This window comes from Rhinoraja longicauda, chromosome 13, assembly GCF_053455715.1.
Source record: "Rhinoraja longicauda isolate Sanriku21f chromosome 13, sRhiLon1.1, whole genome shotgun sequence".
Lineage (NCBI taxonomy): Eukaryota > Metazoa > Chordata > Chondrichthyes > Rajiformes > Arhynchobatidae > Rhinoraja > Rhinoraja longicauda.
This window is the reverse complement of record NC_135965.1, coordinates 5,509,700-5,527,795: the sequence shown is the minus strand read 5'-3', so window position 1 is coordinate 5,527,795 and position 18,096 is coordinate 5,509,700. Positions and strand designations below refer to the sequence as shown.

At 40.5% G+C, this 18,096-nt stretch overlaps 1 protein-coding gene across 5 annotated transcripts in view; it reads left to right on the top strand.

Moving 5' to 3' along the window:
• The window catches only part of lrch3 (leucine-rich repeats and calponin homology (CH) domain containing 3), a 124,988-nt gene that overhangs the window by 97,492 nt on the left and 9,400 nt on the right, over window positions 1-18,096 (top strand). For all 5 annotated transcript variants that reach the window (XM_078410254.1, XM_078410252.1, XM_078410255.1 and 2 more), the window contains 4 exons: window positions 1,715-1,831; window positions 4,832-4,950; window positions 7,810-7,947; window positions 14,945-15,022. In XM_078410254.1, the coding sequence (XP_078266380.1) occupies window positions 1,715-1,831; window positions 4,832-4,950; window positions 7,810-7,947; window positions 14,945-15,022 (452 nt within the window). The remainder of the gene's footprint in view (window positions 1-1,714; window positions 1,832-4,831; window positions 4,951-7,809; window positions 7,948-14,944; window positions 15,023-18,096) is intronic.

The window sequence follows — 18,096 nt, the reverse complement described above, 5'->3', positions numbered from 1 at the left end:
CTAAAGTGTATACACACATCCTATCTGCTCAAGTTCAAACAAATGCCTCAAAACTCATTGGCCGGCGGTTCATTCTACAGCAAGACAATGATCCCAAACATACTGCAAAAGCAACAAAGGAGTTTTTCAAAGCTAAGAAATGATCAATTCTTGAGTGGCCAATTCAATCACCTGATCTGAACCCAATTGAGCATGCCTTTTATATGCTGAAGAGAAAACTGAAGGGGACTAGTCCCCAAAACACGCATAAGCTAAAGATGGCTGCAACACAGGCCTGGCAGAGCATCACCAGAGAAGACACCCAGCAACTGGTGATGTCCATGAATCGCAGACTTCAAGCAGTTATTACATGCAAAGGATATGCAACAAAATACTAAACATGATTACTTTCATTTACATGACATTGCTGTGTCCCAAACATTATGGTGCCCTGAAATGGGGGGACTATGTATAAACACTGCTGTAATTTCTACATGGTGAAACCAAAATGTATAAAAATATTAAAATCTGACAATGTGCACTTTAACCACATGATTTTTTTCTATTACAAATCTCAAATTGTGGAGGCAAATAAATAAATGATGGGTCTTTGTCCCAAACATTATGGAGGGCATTGCATTAACAAATCTACGATTTTTGGAAGTGTCACAACATGTGGCTTCACATTTCTTGATAGATTGGCGCTGGGCTCATGTGAATAAGTCTGCAAAAATAATCAGATTTTTTGGGACAAAAATTCTGGGTGATACTGACAAACAGATAGACAATAGACAATAGGTGCAGGAGTAGGCCATTCAGCCCTTCGAGCCAGCACCGCCATTCAATGCGATCATGGCTGATCACTCTCAATCAGTACCCCGTTCCTGCCTTCTTCCCATACCCCATCACTCCGCTATCCTTAAGAGCTCTATCCAGCTCTCTCTTGAAAGCATCCAACGAACTGGCCTCCACTGCCTTCTGAGGCAGAGAATTCCACACCTTCACCACTCTCTGACTGAAAAAGTTCTTCCTCATCTCCGTTTTGCATCTCAGTCTGCATTTAATTCACTGGTGGCATTTGGATCTAAATTAGTATAATTCAATTTGTCTCAATATCATTTGGGCTTAAAGGGAAATTGTTTCAATCCGGTAAGTGCTGTTCATTCTGTGTCAATGCTGTCACCCTTCATTTCTGCAGTTGAGTAGCCTACTGATACTTTTGATTTACTAGTGGAAAAAAGCTACTTGGTGATGAGGTCTTTGAACTTTTGAAACACAATTACAGCAGGAGTCCACAATCTCAGGGCAACATAAAGGTCATATACTTCTGTGCCTATGTGTCAAATGATGAGAAGCCGCAAAAAATCTGGGTATATTTCACCAATTTAACAAAAAAATCCTTAGGTAAAAGAAATAAAACATGTCAATGCTGGATATAAAAAATCAGTACTGAAAACTGCTAGAAATACATAGCAGGTTTGGGAAAATTAACATGTTGTATACAGTAAGTAAAGGATTTTGGTGTGCAGTTGAAAAACAACGACCCCCCTTGAAAAGGTCATTGCTTTTAAACCAACATATTACAAATTCATCAGTTTGTCATGTGTCTAAAATTATAATGCTATTGTATTATGTTATTTTGGTGTTTACCATTTTAATGTTTGTTTTTTCATTTCTATTCCCTCCTCACCTTATCATCACATGCTCATTCTTACACTGTCTTGTTGGGCTGCAGTCCCTCCTGGTCCTCCTTTACCTGGCTCTTCTACCCACTGTCACAAACAGCCCACACAAACTTACCGACCTGAGAGCTTCCTCATGAGAGCAACCATGCGTGATGAAATGAAGAAAGGTAGGTCTGACATGAAAATTAATTGCTGGTAACTCAGTGATCTATTGGAAACTAGATCAATAGCAACGATTGCCGTTTAATCCTTGTTTCTCTGAATGTGCAGAATTGTTCTGTTGTCAGCAGGTAACATGCAACAATAAGAAATGATACTCCAAGTATTCATTGATGGGATATGGGCTTTCATTCTTGAACCACTACAGTCCTTCAGGTGTGAGTGTACCCGCAATGCTGTTCGGGAAGGAGATCCAGGATTTTAATCCAACCAGTGATATATTTCCATTGTCGTAATGGTGTGGCTTGAGAAGGAAACTTTCATGTGGTTGAGTTCCCATGCTTTTGCTGCCCATGTAAAAAGCATTTTTTCGGGATGCATCACAGCATGGTTTGAGTACAGCTCCATCCAAGACCGTAAGAAATTGCAGAGAATTATGGACGCAGCCCAGACCATCACTCAAATTAACCCTGCTTCCATTGAGTCTGAAGAAGGGTCTTGACCCGAAACGTCACCCATTCCTTCTCTCCAGAGATGCTGCCTGTCCCGCTGAGTTACTCCAGCATTTTGTGTCTATCTTCGATTTAAATCAGCATCTGCAGTTCTTTCCTACCCCTTGCATTGACTCCATTTACACCTCGCGCTGCCTCAACAATGCCACCAGTTGAGGCATGGTTCTCATGGGTGAGTTACACCCTGGCCTCTCCATCTTCTCCCCTCCCCCATTGAGCAAAAGGTATAGAAGTGTGAAAATGCACACTTCCAGATTCAGGGACAGTTTCCTCCCAGATGTTATCAGACAACTGAAGCATCCTACCACAACTAGAGAGCAATCCTGAACCATATACCTTATTGGAGACCCTCAGACTATCTTTGATTGGACTTTACTGGCTTTACCTTGCACTAAATGTTATTCACGTTATTCCATTTATCATGTATCTGTACACTGTGAATGGATCAATTGTAATCATGTATTGTCTTTTGCCGACTGGTATGCAACAAAAGCTTTTCACTGTACAATAAACACGTAACAATAAACGAAACTCCTAAACTCATGTCGTGGGTTTGGAAGGTCCTGTCGAAGGAGTTTTGGTGAGTTGCTGCAGTATACCTTGTAGATGGAACAAAACTGCTGCAATAGAGTGTCAGTGGGTGAATGGCTGTGGATGAGGAGCTATCAAGCTGGCTACGCTGCCTGTATGCTGTCAAGCTGCTTGATTGGAGTTGTAGTTACACTCATTGAGACAAGTGGAGACCATTCCATCCCACTCCTGCCTTGCGCCTTTTACGGACAGGCTTGGGGATGTTCGGAGGTCTCTCCTCGCCACAGGAATACAAGGCCTGTTCTTGTAGACACATTGTGTATATGGCTACTCCAGTTCAGTTTCTCGTTTGGAGTAACCTCCAGGATGCGACAGTGGGGGGTTCAGTGTTGCTAATGCCATTGACAGCTAGGGGGTGATAACTGGATTTTCTCTTGTTAGATATCGTCATTGCCTGGCACTTGTGTGGCACAACTGTTACCACCTATGAACCCACCCTAGATATTAACCAACTCTCGCTCCATTTGAATATGGACTGTTTCACTGTCTGAGGACTCGCAAATGGTTCTGAACATTATGCAAACATCAGCAAACATGCCATCCCTATATTCCAACTTTATCATTGAAAGAAAGCCATTGCTGAAGCAGCTGGTTGGGCCAAGGACGTTACCCTGAGCAACTGTTGCAGACATCAAAATAAGTTGCCCTCAGCTGTTTTCCTACAACTGTCAGGTTGTTGAACTGACCTGCACAATGCTGATCCGACCTAAGCAGCAGAACATTGCTGACCACCTCTTGCATTATCATGGACTAATTCTGTATTTTTGAACTAATGTTGTGTTTTTTTTGCACAGTCTATTCTTTTGACTGTCTTGTAGTATTTCTGTGTAATTTGTGCACAATTTGTGTGTTTGTGTATTGTCTGAGTCTATGTGCCTGTGATAATGCTGCTAACAAGATTTTCATTGCACCTGTAAGTCATCGTATATAACAATAAACTCAACTTGACTGTAGGAAATTACACATTGAATGAAATCTTGTTAGAGAATTCATTTCGAATTGGTGATGGATTTTGATTACAGTTTTCACTATTGTTTTCTTTCAGACTTCAATTTGCCTCTGCATTAATACATAGACACCATTGGCATAGATGCTTTGGGCTGCACAAGTGTTAGGTTCTGAAATTCCTTTCTTAAATCTCTGCCTCCTGCCAAGATCTTTAAACACACTACTTTCATCAAAGCTACTAATTTCTCTTCATTGGATTTATGCCTTTTTTTTTAACGTAAATCTGAAGTGGCAAGAATTTTTCTCCATCACATGTCAGTTGCGGTGCAATGTAATATTAAAAAATGTCAATTTGGCTTCCTGAAAGGCTTGGACTTAAAGTTTCTGGATCATGTAGATCGAGAGAGTAATGGTCTGATTCCTGGCTGTGCGGATGTCAATGATACTGACTGACTTAGCTTGGATCTCAGCTCTCAGGTCGGGATCAGGAGAAATTATTGTATATGATGCACTTGATCATTATTTTACTCCTTTTGGAAATATTCATGTATTGATGGCAGCTTAAAAACATCAAAAGATCCAGGCTTCCATTTGAATAATAATTGCCTGGGTCTTGGTTAAATTGGGAAGTAGCAAAAGTAGAAATAAAGAAGAATTCTTGCATTGAGCAGGTGAGTGCCTTCAGGACACAACAAAAGTTGAAGGCACAAGTTGTCTATCTTTTCCCTCTGATCCAGGACCTTGCATTCTCCACTAATTGATTTTTAGTTACTTGTTCTTGATGGATGAGTTTTGATCAAAGAGAATCAATGTATCATGATGCTTAAAATTATTCAGTCCCATTGAATCTTAATTAAGAAGTTTGAGCCAAAAGTATGCACAATATAATTTATACTAACATCAAACTGGAATGGTGCTCTGGTCATCATTTATGCAAAATTGGCTTTTCTTCTCCAGATGGGAATTTTACTGCCTCTTCCTCTGTAAGCCTTGGCCAGGATTCTGAAATCCCGATGATACTGCAGAAGCAAAAGCAATATGAGGATGAACAGAGAGTAAAGCAGCAGCTAAAGAAGGTAAGCAGTTGTACCCTTGCTCACCACCGCTCTCGCCTGCAATAAATCACAAAAGCATGATCTAATGATAGATCATGGAACATCAATGGATTATACCAATGTGCTAATGATAGAAAGATTTGAAATGATGCTTACCTACCAGAAAGATAAGTGAACCGTTTATTCACCTATCCTTGCAGTGATAAATCTTGAATCTTAATGTGCTCTTAGAACAAAGTTTAAAGATCTTGTGGTCACCTACCATTCATAACGTCGCACAGCACAGAAACAAACCCTTCCACCTAACTAGTTCGCACTGGCCATTAATATTAATCTCACATTATTCTCCCCACATTCCCTTCACCCCTGCCATATTCTACTACTCATGTACACATTAGGGTCTATCTACAAAAGCCAACCAACCTACCAACTGGCATGCCATTGGGCTCTGAGAGGAAATTGGAGCATCTGAAAGAAACCCATGTGGTTACAGAGAGAACATGCAAACTTCACACAGAGTCAGGATTGAACGCAGGTTGCTGGAGCAGTGAGGAGGTAGCTTTAGTAGCAGCACCACCACTGTGCCACCTTCAAATACTTAAAACTCTGGTCAGTCCCTTTTATATTTGTACTGTAGTGGTGAATATTTGAAGTAGCATATTATCAGAGACATCATCAATAGCATTGTTACCTTCATCATGGAAATCTGAGTTTTTCTTAATAATTGGTACTTTTGCATCCTCTCTCCTTTATTGCAGTTTCTCCATAAAGAACAATTTTCATCCCTTTCGCGCCACATAATTTCATTCCCCACTTAATAACTTGAGAATTTTAAACAGTTAATTTTTAAAATTCTGGGAAATAGCTGGCATTGATGATGAATTTTGGCATGAAAAAATCACCTAGTTCTTTCATCTCCTGAATGAAAATAAATCTGCATTGTTTTCCTGTGTAGTCTGTATGTACTTCCATTTCGAGAATAGTATGGTTGGCTCTTAACTGCCCTCTGTAATAGGTTGACAAGCCACTGGGTACATGGAATCAATGTAGTGACTAGTGGGGTGCCGCAAGGCTCAGTGCTGGGACCCCAGTTATTTACAATAGATATTAACGATTTAGACGAGGGAACTAAATGTAACATCTCCAAGTTTGCGGATGACACAAAGCTGGGTGGCCTTGTGAGCTGCGAGGAGGATGCTTTGAGTCTACAGGGTGACTTGGATAGGTTGGGTGAGTGGGCAGAAGCATGGCAGATGCAGCATAATGTGGATAAATGTGAGGTTATCCACCTTGGTGGCAAGAACAAGAAGGCAGATTATTATATTAAATTGTGTCAGTTTGAGAAAAGGGGAGGTGCAACGAGACCTGGGTGTCCTTGAACAGTCACTGAAAGTAAGCATGCAGGTACAGCAGGCAGTGAAGAAAGCAAATGTTCCCAATGTTGGGGGAGTCCAGAACAAGGGGCCACAGTTTAAGAATAAGGGGTAGGCCATTTAGAAATGAGATGAGGAAAAACATTTTCAGTCAGAGTTGTGAATCTGGAATTCTCTGCCTCAGAAGGCAGTGGAGGCCAATTCTCTGAATGCATTCAAGAGAGAGCTAGATAGAGCTCTTAAGGATAGCGGAGTCAGGGGGTATGGGGAGAAGGCAGGAACGGGGTACTGATTGAGAATGATCAGCCATGATCACATTGAATGGCGGTGCTGGCTCGAAGGGCCAAATGGCCTCCTCCTGCATCTATTGTCTATTGTCAAATGGCATGCTGGCCTTCATAGCAAGAGGATTTGAGTATAGGAGCAAGGACCTCCTACTGCAGTTGTACAGCCCCCTGGTGAGATCACAACTGGAGTATTGTGTGCAGTTTTGGTCTCCTAATTTGAGGAAGGACATTCTTGCTATTGAGGGAGTGCAGCATCGGTTCACCAGGTTAATTCCTGGGATGGCAGGACTGACATATGATGAAAGAATGGGTTGACTGGGCTTGTATTCACTGGAATTTTGAAAGATGAGAACGGATCTTATAAAAACATATAAAATTCTTAAAGGATTGGACAGGCTAGATGCAGGTAAAATGATCCCGATGTTGGGGGAGTCCAGAACCAGGGATCACAGTTTAAGAATAAGCGATAGGCCATTTAGGACTGAGATGAGGGAAAACGTTTTAACCCAGAGAGTTGTGAATATGTGGGATTCTCTGCCACAGAAGGCAGTGGAGGCCAATTCACTGGACGTTTTCAAGAGAGAGTTACGGCCTTACAGCTAACGGAATCAAGGGATATGGGGGGGGGGGGGGAGCAGGAACAGGGTACTGATTTTGGATGATCAGTCATGATCATATTGAATGGCGGTGCTGGCTCGAATGGCCTACTTTCTATTTTCTATTTTCTAACACCTATTTTCTATGTTTCTAACATAAAATATCAATTTTGCCCGTAGTTCCCAACTGCTATGCATGAATAGAAAAGAAAAATGGATTGCTTTTTTTTCTTCCATTTTGGGCACCTGGTTCGGGTCTTTTTAATAATTTGCATGTCTGTCCCAGAAAAACATTTAAGGCACAATGAGAGTGTTTTCATTTCTGACATCAAACCTATTTTTAAGGAAATTGCCAACTTAACTACTAATTATAGCCTCATAAACCTGTTTTTATTGCTTGTGTTTTTATCTGGCCCAGTTCCTAGTGGACATTTGCTGATACAAAATGACTTCACGAGAGGACATAAAATAAAATTATTGTATTTGGCCAGCCTGTGTTGGATTTAAGCCAATGGTGCAGAACTGAAAATCCAGTGTATCATTTAATCCTCTGCACACTGTTTATTACAAGAAGTATTTGCTAACAATCAAGCACTGTACAACTTTCACTGATTTATTTTGCAGAACATTGAAACACGGTTAAAGGTTTCGCTCCCAAGTGATCTTGGAACAGCACTCACAGATGGTGTTGTCCTCTGCCATCTGGCTAATCACGTGAGACCACGGTCAGTCCCGAGTATACATGTCCCATCTCCAGCAGTGGTGAGTATTCTGAAAAGTCATGCTATCAGAAGTGTCCACAACGATATGTTGACACAGTGTCAGTTTGCACTTGTACACTTGGGTCATCTTGCTCTTCAGCGTTACCACTTCCTATCCTATCTTGACCCCTCCATTATCTATGAATTATCAGACATCCAACATGAACACAAAAATCCTCTAACTGAATATTGGGAAGACAAAAGCCATTGTCCTTGATCTCTGTATTGACCTTTGTTCATGTAACTTTCTGGCAATGAGCCAGATTGTTCATAAGCCTGGTTTTGTATTTCACCTATGGCTATTTTTTCAAGAGAAATAAGCGCTCTTTATTGTGCAACTATTTTTGCATCCTTAAACATACCCAGGCCCAACCCAATAATTGTTAACCTGCTGCAAAAACGTTCATTGGAGACTCGTACAAATGTACCTCACATAAATGGCCCTTATGACCTACCAGTCCATGCCAACCATGATGCCATCTACACTAATCCAATTTGCATGCTGTTAAGCCCATATTCCTCCACTCCTTTCTTATTCAGGTACCTGTCCAAACACTTTCCAAATGTTTTAACTGCCTCCACTACCTTCTCTGGCAGTTTGTTCCAAAGATTCACCATGCTTTGTGTAAGAGAAAGGTATCCCTTAGAACTACTTTACATTTTTCTCCTCACCTCTAGTTTCAGACTCTTGCCTTGGGGGAAAAATTCGACCACCTGACCTCTCTATGAACCTCATCATTCTGTAAACCTCTATAACGTTGCCCCTCGGGCTCTTACGAGAATAAACCCAGCCTCTCTAACCTCACCTTATAACTAAAGCTCTCCATTCTGGGCAACATCCTCGTGAACCTGCATTCTCGCCACTGCTACCATGTCCATCATGGAATGTGGCAACTAGAACTCTACCCAGTACTCTGTGTAATTAATGTTTTGTACAACTGCATCACAATGTCCCAACACTAAAACTCGATGCTTTGAACTATTAAGGCAAGCATACCAAATGCCCTTTTCACTGCCCTTTCCACCTGTGTCACCTTTTTCAAAAACTTTGTACCCCAAAGCCTCTGCATTTCAATGCTTTTAAGATCTCTGCCATTTATTCTAGAATTTCCAGAATTTTCTCCATCAGATCCCCTTCATGGCCCTTCGCCTTGCTCAAGTAAGCCATATTAAATAACACCATCTAACACACTTGCTAGAAATAATTGCTGCCTCTTTATCTTTCTTTCTACCTGTTTGACTAACATCAAGGTCTTCAACATATTATATTGCTTTTTATTATACCAAGTAGTGTGACATCATATTTTCCTTGTGCTTATAGCAACACTCACAAAGGAGGCATTAGTTTTTGCATCAATTGGAAGCCTACAGTGATTATAATATTTCAATCCATAACTAGACTCTATTGCATTTATTATCTCTTCTGGATAGGCCCAGTGATTCTCTCCTTGATTACATATAATCCAACCCAATGCCCCTCGTTTCCTCGTCAATTGAAGAATAGTCTGGAGCATTGTGTATTGTTATCCAAGCTCCCTGTTTTTGCTATCCAACATGATGCGCCTGATCAAGGACGTGGAGAACAACTCTGATGAAGTATGTTCCTGGCATATCTGGTCCATTTGACCACCTATAGTCAGCGATCGCATGTAGCAGCTTGGTTGCGTATCCTGACTCCACTCTTCATTTGTTCGTTGATATCCAACTGGGGACCTGCTGGTCAGCTGATTGTGGAATGCCACCCTGTACCTGGGACATCGACAGCACAAGCCTGTTTCCCAGTCTGTCGATTGTGCCGTCATGTGGCTTCCTCTCCGCCTTATGGAGTGGGTTGGCATTTTTAAGTCAGATTGTTTCCATTCAATGTATCTTCTCTTGTAGCTGTCCAAATTATTCACTATGTCCTCCTCCATCTATCATATTAAATATGGGTATCCATGCTACATATCCTGCTCCCACTATCTTTTCTAGTCATCTTCGTTCTGTGTTTTTATACCTTTTCTCAATAACTGCCCTCTGAGCAGATATACGAATCATTCCCTCATAAGTGTAAAACACCATTCCAGAATGCCCAACTCTGTGAGGTCAAGTATTACCTGAATAGGACGGTAATGGGGAACCAGGGTTACTCTTTCACCTGTCTAGGTCATTACTCATCCATAACCACCGACTTCCTTAATATCCTCCAGTTGTGGCCAGAGGTGAGTACATTTGACCGCCCATTTAACCAAACATTGATCTCCACATTATAATGCGGTCAACTGCATTTGTGCCTCCCAGTTTTGATCTCCAGAGAACTAAACGATGCAATTCTAAAATGTCTAAGTAATATTCTCCCTTTAACACTGTGCATTTATCCTATTGTTAATGTAACTCCATCCGTGCAGGTAGTTGTATTTCTGCAATCATTATATCTATTCAGTCCAGGGTTTAGCTCCTTATTCCAATCAGTTCGTCTGATGATTAAATGTGGTGTCGTCGGAGTGCTCATAATTCCCGCCTGATGCATGCACATTAGAAACCTGCAAAGAAACAGCATCAAATCCACCCAACCGCTGGTACTGTTGGTTATGTTTCTCCTTTATGGCTTGTACTGCCGCCACCACCAACCCTTTCTGTCACTCCAGCCACCGCAGGCCACGACCAACGACTGCGCCTCTCCTCTCCTCTCCCCCAGCCAACAATTTACATGGATTTCAAATTCCCACTATAAATATACAGTGCATTCTGAAAGTATTTAGACCCCTTCACTTTTTCCACATTTCGTTACGTTACAGCCTTATTTTAAAATAGATTAAATTATTTTTTTTATCATCAATCTACACACAATACCCCATAATAAAAAAGTGAAAACAGATGTTTAGAAAATTTTGCAAATTAATCAAAAAGAAATAACTGAAATATCACATTTGCCCAAGTATTCAGACCCTTTACTCAGTACTGTGTTGAGGCACCTTTGGCAGCGATTACAGCCTCAAGTCTTCTTGTGTATGACGCTACAAGCTTGGCACACCTGTATTTTGGTAATTTCTCCCATTCTCTGCAGATCCTCTCAAGCCCTGTCAGGTTGGATGGGGAACGTCGATGCACAGCTATTTTCAGGTCTCTCCAGAGATGTGTGATCGGGTTCAAGTCCGGGCTCTGGCTGGGCCACTCAAAGACATTCACAGACTTGTCACAAAGCCACTCCTGCGTTGTCTTGGCTGTGTGCTTAGGGTCGTTGTCCTGTTGGAAGGTGAACCTCTGCCCCAGTCTGAGGTCCAGAATCCTCTGGAGCAGGTTTTCATCAAGGATCTCTCTGTATTTTGCTCCGTTCAACTTTCCCTCGATCCTGACTAGTCTCCCAGTTCCTGCAGCTGAAAAACATCCCCACAGCATGATGCTGCCACCACCATGCTTCACCGTAGGTATGGTGCCAGGTTTCCTCCAGACGTCATGCTTGGCATTCAGGCAAAAGAGTTCAATCTTGGTTTCATCAGACCAGAAAATCTTGTTTCTCATGGTCTGAGAGTCCTTTAGGTGCCTTTTGGCAAACTCCAAGAGGGCTGTCATGTGCCTTTTACTGAGGAGTGGCTTCCGTCTGGCCAGTCTACCATAAAGGCCTGATTGGCGGAGTGCTGCAGATATAGTTGTCCTTCTGGAAGGTTCTCCCATCTTCACAGAGGAACTCTGGAGCTCTGTCCGAGTGACTATCGGGTTCTTGGTCACCTCCCTGACTAAGGCCCTTCTCCCCCGATTGCTCAGTTTGGCCGGGCGGCCAGCTCTGTGAAGAGTCCTGGTGGTTCCAAAGTTCTTCCATTTAACAATGACGGAGGCCACTGTGCTCCTCGGGACCTGCAATGTTGCAGAAATTGTTTTATACCCTTCCCCAGATCTGTGTCTCAACACAATCTTGTCTCGGAGGTCTACGGACAATTCCTTCCTCTTCATGGCTTGATTTTTGCTCTGACAAGCACTGTCAACTGTGGGACCTTATATAGACAGGTGTGTGCCTTTCCAAATCATGTCCAGTCAATTTAATTTACCACTGGTGGACTCCAGTCAAGTTGTAGAAACATCTCATGGATAATCAATGGAAACAGGATGAACCTAAGCTCAATTGTTAGTGTCAGAGTAAAGGGTCTGAATACTTATGTAAATGTGATATTTCAGTTATTTCTTTTAAATTACTTTGCAAACATTTCTAAACACCAATAGACAATAGGTGCAGGAGTAGGCCATTCAGCCCTTCGAGCCAGCACCGCCATTCAATGCGATCATGGCTGATCACTCTCAATCAGTACCCCGTACCTGTTTTTGCTTTTTAATTGTGGGGTATTTGTCGATTGATGATTAAAAAAATGAATTTAATCCATTTTAAAATAAGGCTGTAACGTAACAAAATGTGGAAAAGGTGAAGGGGTCTGAATACTTCCTGAATGCACTGTATACTAATCACAATTTCCCCAAATGCCAATTTCTGAAATGTTGACATCTCTTATCCAGAATAGAATCACTCACATGTCTAAGTCTTTATCGTGGATTCCATGTTGCCTGTGTAGAATTTGAGCTCATCTTTGAAATAGGAAAAGCAAACAATAAACTTAAGATAAGAGACAGCAAACCTACATGCTGTCGCCTCTCCTTTAAAACCTTAAGTAATGAAAAAAAAATTGTTAATTGACTTATTTTAACCTTCTAGACCTTTAGACATAGTCTAAAGAATAAAAGATGAATGGATTAGAAGGAACCTCCTCCCTCCCCCCACTCATACAACTCATACATGCACCGCTTCCTAAAGGGCCTGTCCCACTTCGGCGATTTTAAGGCAACTGCCGGCGACTAGGCTGTCGCCAACAGTTCGCCGGGGTGTCGCGGGCATGATCGTTAGGAGTCTTCCAAGAATCGTAGTGGATCTCAGAACATCGCTGAGAAATCAACCGTAGTGAAATTTCTCGGCGACAGCTGGCTAGTCGCCAGGTATCGTTGTTTATTGCGGGCGCTGTCACATGCTGTCCCCAGGTTTGCTAGGTTGTCTTAGAGGCATTTTGAAGCACATAATATTAAATTAAGTAAAATCATTTGAAGATACCATAAAATACTTGTGTTTAACCAATTTATTTACCGTCAGGACATTTGACAGGTAGATTGGAGGCGACAGTTTAACGGTCAGGTAAACGTGGGAATTTTCGCGATGTTTATGGCCATCAGCGATTACATTTAAAGTAGGCTCCCAACCCAGATATGCAACCCAGAAACCAGATATGCATCGCCCGTACATTTTCAAAGAATGCCCACACTCTGCACAAAAATCCATTTAACCACGTTTAAAATTAAATTTCTTAATACTGCTATTAGTAAACTGGAAGTCAATCCAGTTTATGCCTTGTTACCGTGAAGCTTGGTTTTCAAGTAACCTGGGCAAGATGTTATATTTCAAAACTCTCAAGTAATTACCAACTTGTCAGCAATTTCAGCGAAAATTAGGACGCCGGAGAAGCATTGACAGTGTAGGAATTTTGCGATGTTTCCGAAGACGGTGTAATCTCGACCTGACTCGGCATTGTCCTAGGGTAAAAGAAAATTTTGGCGATCTGCTACGACTTTGACAGTCGCCGGCAGTCGCCTAAAAAATCGCCTAAGTGGGACAGGCCCTTAAGACACAAGAGTTACTACAAATGTATTTCACAGAGGAGCAGAATCATTCAGTCACATCCTGTTCCATCGGATTAATTCAACATTCTCCCTGAACAGATTTAACAAACATGTAATAACCATTGCACTCACTAATTGGCTTTTCTCTTCTTTTCATACAAATCAAAATTACCTCGCAAGTTGCTACACATCATTCTATACGCTGATCTCACGCTTCAAATACAATACAATTTTCACTCCAAGAAAGAGTAAAACACAATAATATACATTTCAAGGAAATCATTCAAACCCTTTAGACTTTGAGACACCAGAATGCTGGAAGACATTGTTCTTGCAAACAGATACATTTAAATATGGCCACATTTCCTACACATCAACCCAGACTCTTATCAGCTTCCAATTCCAATTGTTATTTAAAAATTGTGAGACATCCTGGTCCCTTCCTTGGTTGCTGTCAAGGAGAACTACATTCCTTAGCAAAGTGACTTGGTTTCCCACAATTAAAACACATGCCCTCTAATTTATCTTCCTTCGCGATTGCCTCATTTCTCCACACTACTGCTGACACCTGAGCCTCCTTTACCTCTCCTAACTCAGCCCAAAATACCTGATTCCCGTCGTTCTTCTTAAAAACTGGCACTTCATTTAAAATCGTCTGTTTCTCTGGGGCTTTCAATAGTTCCTCACAGACTGACTGTGTAGTCCATCCCCCTGTTGTCCTGACTATTGTCTGAATTGAAACTGTTGGGACTGCCGCTAATTTCTTCATGTCATTTTCATCGGGTCAGGTAACCTATAGTCCTCAGCATACCCATATCTCCTTTGCCTCATTGTCAATGGCTTTTGCTGCCCAAGCCACTTATTGATATCACATGGAGTACATTATATTGAAGATAGACACAAAATGCTGGAGTAACTCAGCGGGACAGGCAGCATCTCTGATGAGAAGGAATGGGTGGCGTTTTGGGTCGAGACCCTTTTGGTTTCCATGGTGCTGGGATCTTGGGACCAAACCATGATGACATTGACTCGCCTACTACATCCTCAAATATTCATTTGGTGTTCTATTGTTGTTTAACAATCTTCATGTTAAGTAATCTCTAGTATAAACTTTAATCTGCTCTTTTTATAATTGCTAATGTAACTTGAACTGTAATTTTGAGGCAGCATTGAAACTCAAACTTATTTTCTATGAATGTAAAACTGCACCAAGTAATTCAGCATAAGAATGGGTTTTCTGAATATATTTTGTGTCCTTATCTCAATGCCCACTTCCTATTTTTTTCTCTAACACTCCAATACCCTATCTACCCTGTACGGAACTCTGACTTGGGTTTACTAGCTTGTTGAACTTTTGGTTGCAGCCCAAACTGACAATGGCAAAGTGCAGACGAAATGTGGAGAATTTCTTAGAGGCGTGTAAGAAAATTGGTGTACCACAGGTATGTGTGCTTCTGTTTTATAGGTTATTCCACGTCTGCTTAACTGCAAATTTAGTTTAATGCTGTCGCACGATTGATTTGCCATTTGAGTCAGCCGCTAATGTTGTCAACGTGATCCTTGCTAAATAAAAGTCACCATCATCCAGTCACATTTTTGGAAAAAAGATCTGATATATTATTGTGATTGTTGCTCAGTTCTCTCGTATCGATTCTCTGACCCAGCCGTTGTACCTGCTCTACACATCATTTCCTTGTAGGCACTGCTCAAACCTTGTGACTACCCATTGATTTCCTTCTATAATTTGTTTTCCCCACTCTTTCCTATTTCATTAGTCAGTCTGAAGTTCCCCATCTCCTACTCTTCCCTATCATGATTTGGATTGAAATCTGTTCATTTCCAGTACCTGTTCTCCATTGAACACTCTACCTTCTGTCTCAAATTACACCTCCCCTGTTCCACCAGCTCTCCCATCGTACACTCATTTTTCCCCTCTCTAATAATGCAACACACTGCATGAGATTTCATAGTCTATTAATTCTTTATTTTAAATTAATGATGAATTTTAATTTACCACAGCATGGACATATTCAAGTGAGTTAATTAACCAAATTTGGTTTTGATATAGTATTCGTATAGTAGTGAGCAGCACAACTGGAAGAGCTGCTGCTTCACAGTGCAAGAGTCCCGGGTTCGATCTTGAGTTTGGGTGTTGTCTGTGTGGCGTTTGCACCTTCTCCCTGTGACCACTTGGGTTTCCTCCCACATCGCAGAGACGTATGGGTTGTAGATTAATTGGCCTCTATAAATTGCCCCTAGTGTGTATGGAATGGATGTGAAAGTGGGATAACATAGAACAAGTGTGAACAGGTGGTCAGTGTGGAATCGGTGGGCTGAAGGGCCTGTTTCCATACTGTATCTGTCTGTCTCTGTCTCTATTCTAGGGCTACGGTAATGGAATTTCTGTATCTATTTACAGAGAGAACTTTGATTTAAATAAATAAAAAAGAGAAAATGTTGGAAAATTTCAGCAAGTCAGGGAGCATCCGAAAAAAAATAAACGAGTAAATGCTTCAGTTAATGCTTCAGTTAATGCTTCAGTTAATGCTTCAATGCATTCCATCAAATACTGAGTGTTTCCAGCATTTTCTACTCGCATTGCTGAGTTCCAGACGATTTCTGATGGGGTTTTTTTCCATAGGTTTCACGAAACAAAGTTGGATTCTCTTTTTATTTACTTGGTTTTGAATTATTGAATGATTACTAAATATTTCATTAAAAATATAACTGCAGTTTACTAATAACAGCATATGACTTTTAAAAAATGTATATTTAGTTAACTAAGTAAGCAATTGCAATGCTGGATTAAGCTGATGTTTGCACACATTGGATAGGTGTACGTTTACCGATATCTATAATTATGACTTCATAGTTTTGCTTCTATGATACAATTTTGAACACTTTGAAAGTTGAAATGAACCCCAAAGAAGTTTGCATTTGCAATTGGACGCTTTTTAAGTATGAGGACTTCCCTCAATTCAGTGATTGTGTGTATTCAGTTGGTCAGATCTCCTGCCTAGTATTAAGTTTATGTTCTGGATCATGATGCAGTTAAATTATAGTTTTTCTTTGTCAAGTGACTTGAATCTTTTGACTGCATGAGCTGAAGGAAAATTACTCGTAACATGTCCTAACTTAACACACTGATTGTAGACCAGATTTTAATATCCCCACTTTCTACAAGCTATTTGGCACTGTTTGAGCATAGCATTGCACATTTATTTCTTTCAAAGTAAGAAGTATTCCTTCTAGGTACATCTTCAACTGTTGGAATGCGGCAGATCAGGCCAAGAGCAATGACAATAGAGTTATAAAAAGACATGGATATTCTCTTTACTGAGTTCACTGCCCACGATTGTCATTGTTAATTCCACCAGGTATATAATCAATAAAATTGTGTACTTCATTGGCAGCATTTTATTGATCACAGAGTAATTGGAATAAAACAACAAATCTTATGGATTATTCTGAGCAGTTTTGTGGCAGATCATTAATAATTATATATTTTGCCATTTGTACAATATGAAGTAACTGAGAAACTACATAAATAAACCATCTACCAAAATGGCCATTCGCTAATCCGTTCTTTCATGGTTTTCTTAAATATGTGTTTATCTGGTTGAAATGTTGGTTTTGCATTAGGGTTAACAATAAAAGACTGCATCCATCTTAACATCTGTACCGTGATGTATTTGAAATGTGTTATGTTTCTAAGAATAGAGTCTTAAAATGCTTTTTCTCTGATTCTGGAGATCGGTTGAAAAAGAAATTTAATAATGGAAACAATGGTGGCTGCAAATTAAAATATTTATTTATATTTTGAGAACAAAAGGTAGGAAATCAGTAGATGCTTTCATATTTATAAATGGTATACCCGTTTTTTCATGCCAGATCTGATTTCCGAGGGATGTTGGATGACCTCTTTGGCAGCTTGCACCTATTCTTTTTGCATCTAATTGCTATCCATTTCACAAATCATTCTTCCTTGGAATCTACCCTTGGAATCTATGTGGTGCTGCACTTGTTTCCTCTCATTGTGCTTAGTTTATGGAAAATCTAATGAAATACTATCAGAACTCTTGTCATGTGTAAAGAGTGCATCTAACAGCTGTAACTTCTGCTTATTTTGTGAAAATTATAACAAACAATAGTTAAAACATTTAAAAATATTCTAAATAATGATGCCCTTTCAAAAGACAAGTAATAGCTCCTGAGTTTGAGTATATAAGAATAAGAAAATCAAATTATGACATTTATTTTATGCTTTAGAGCTCATGAAATTCTTAATTTGTGCTACAAAGCCTCTATTGTCCAAACATTGTTTTCCACAGAGGAACTTTTGGTACATTCCGTTAGTTAATCAATTATTGCAATCTTTAATTTTACAATAGATGTGAAACAAAAAAGAGGGATGAGCAATCAGTCTATTCTTTCCCTGTTCTTGCTTTAATTTAGCAATGGTTTGGTACAGTGCAAACTATCCTGGCTGCCAACTGAAGATGTTCCAGTGGCAATT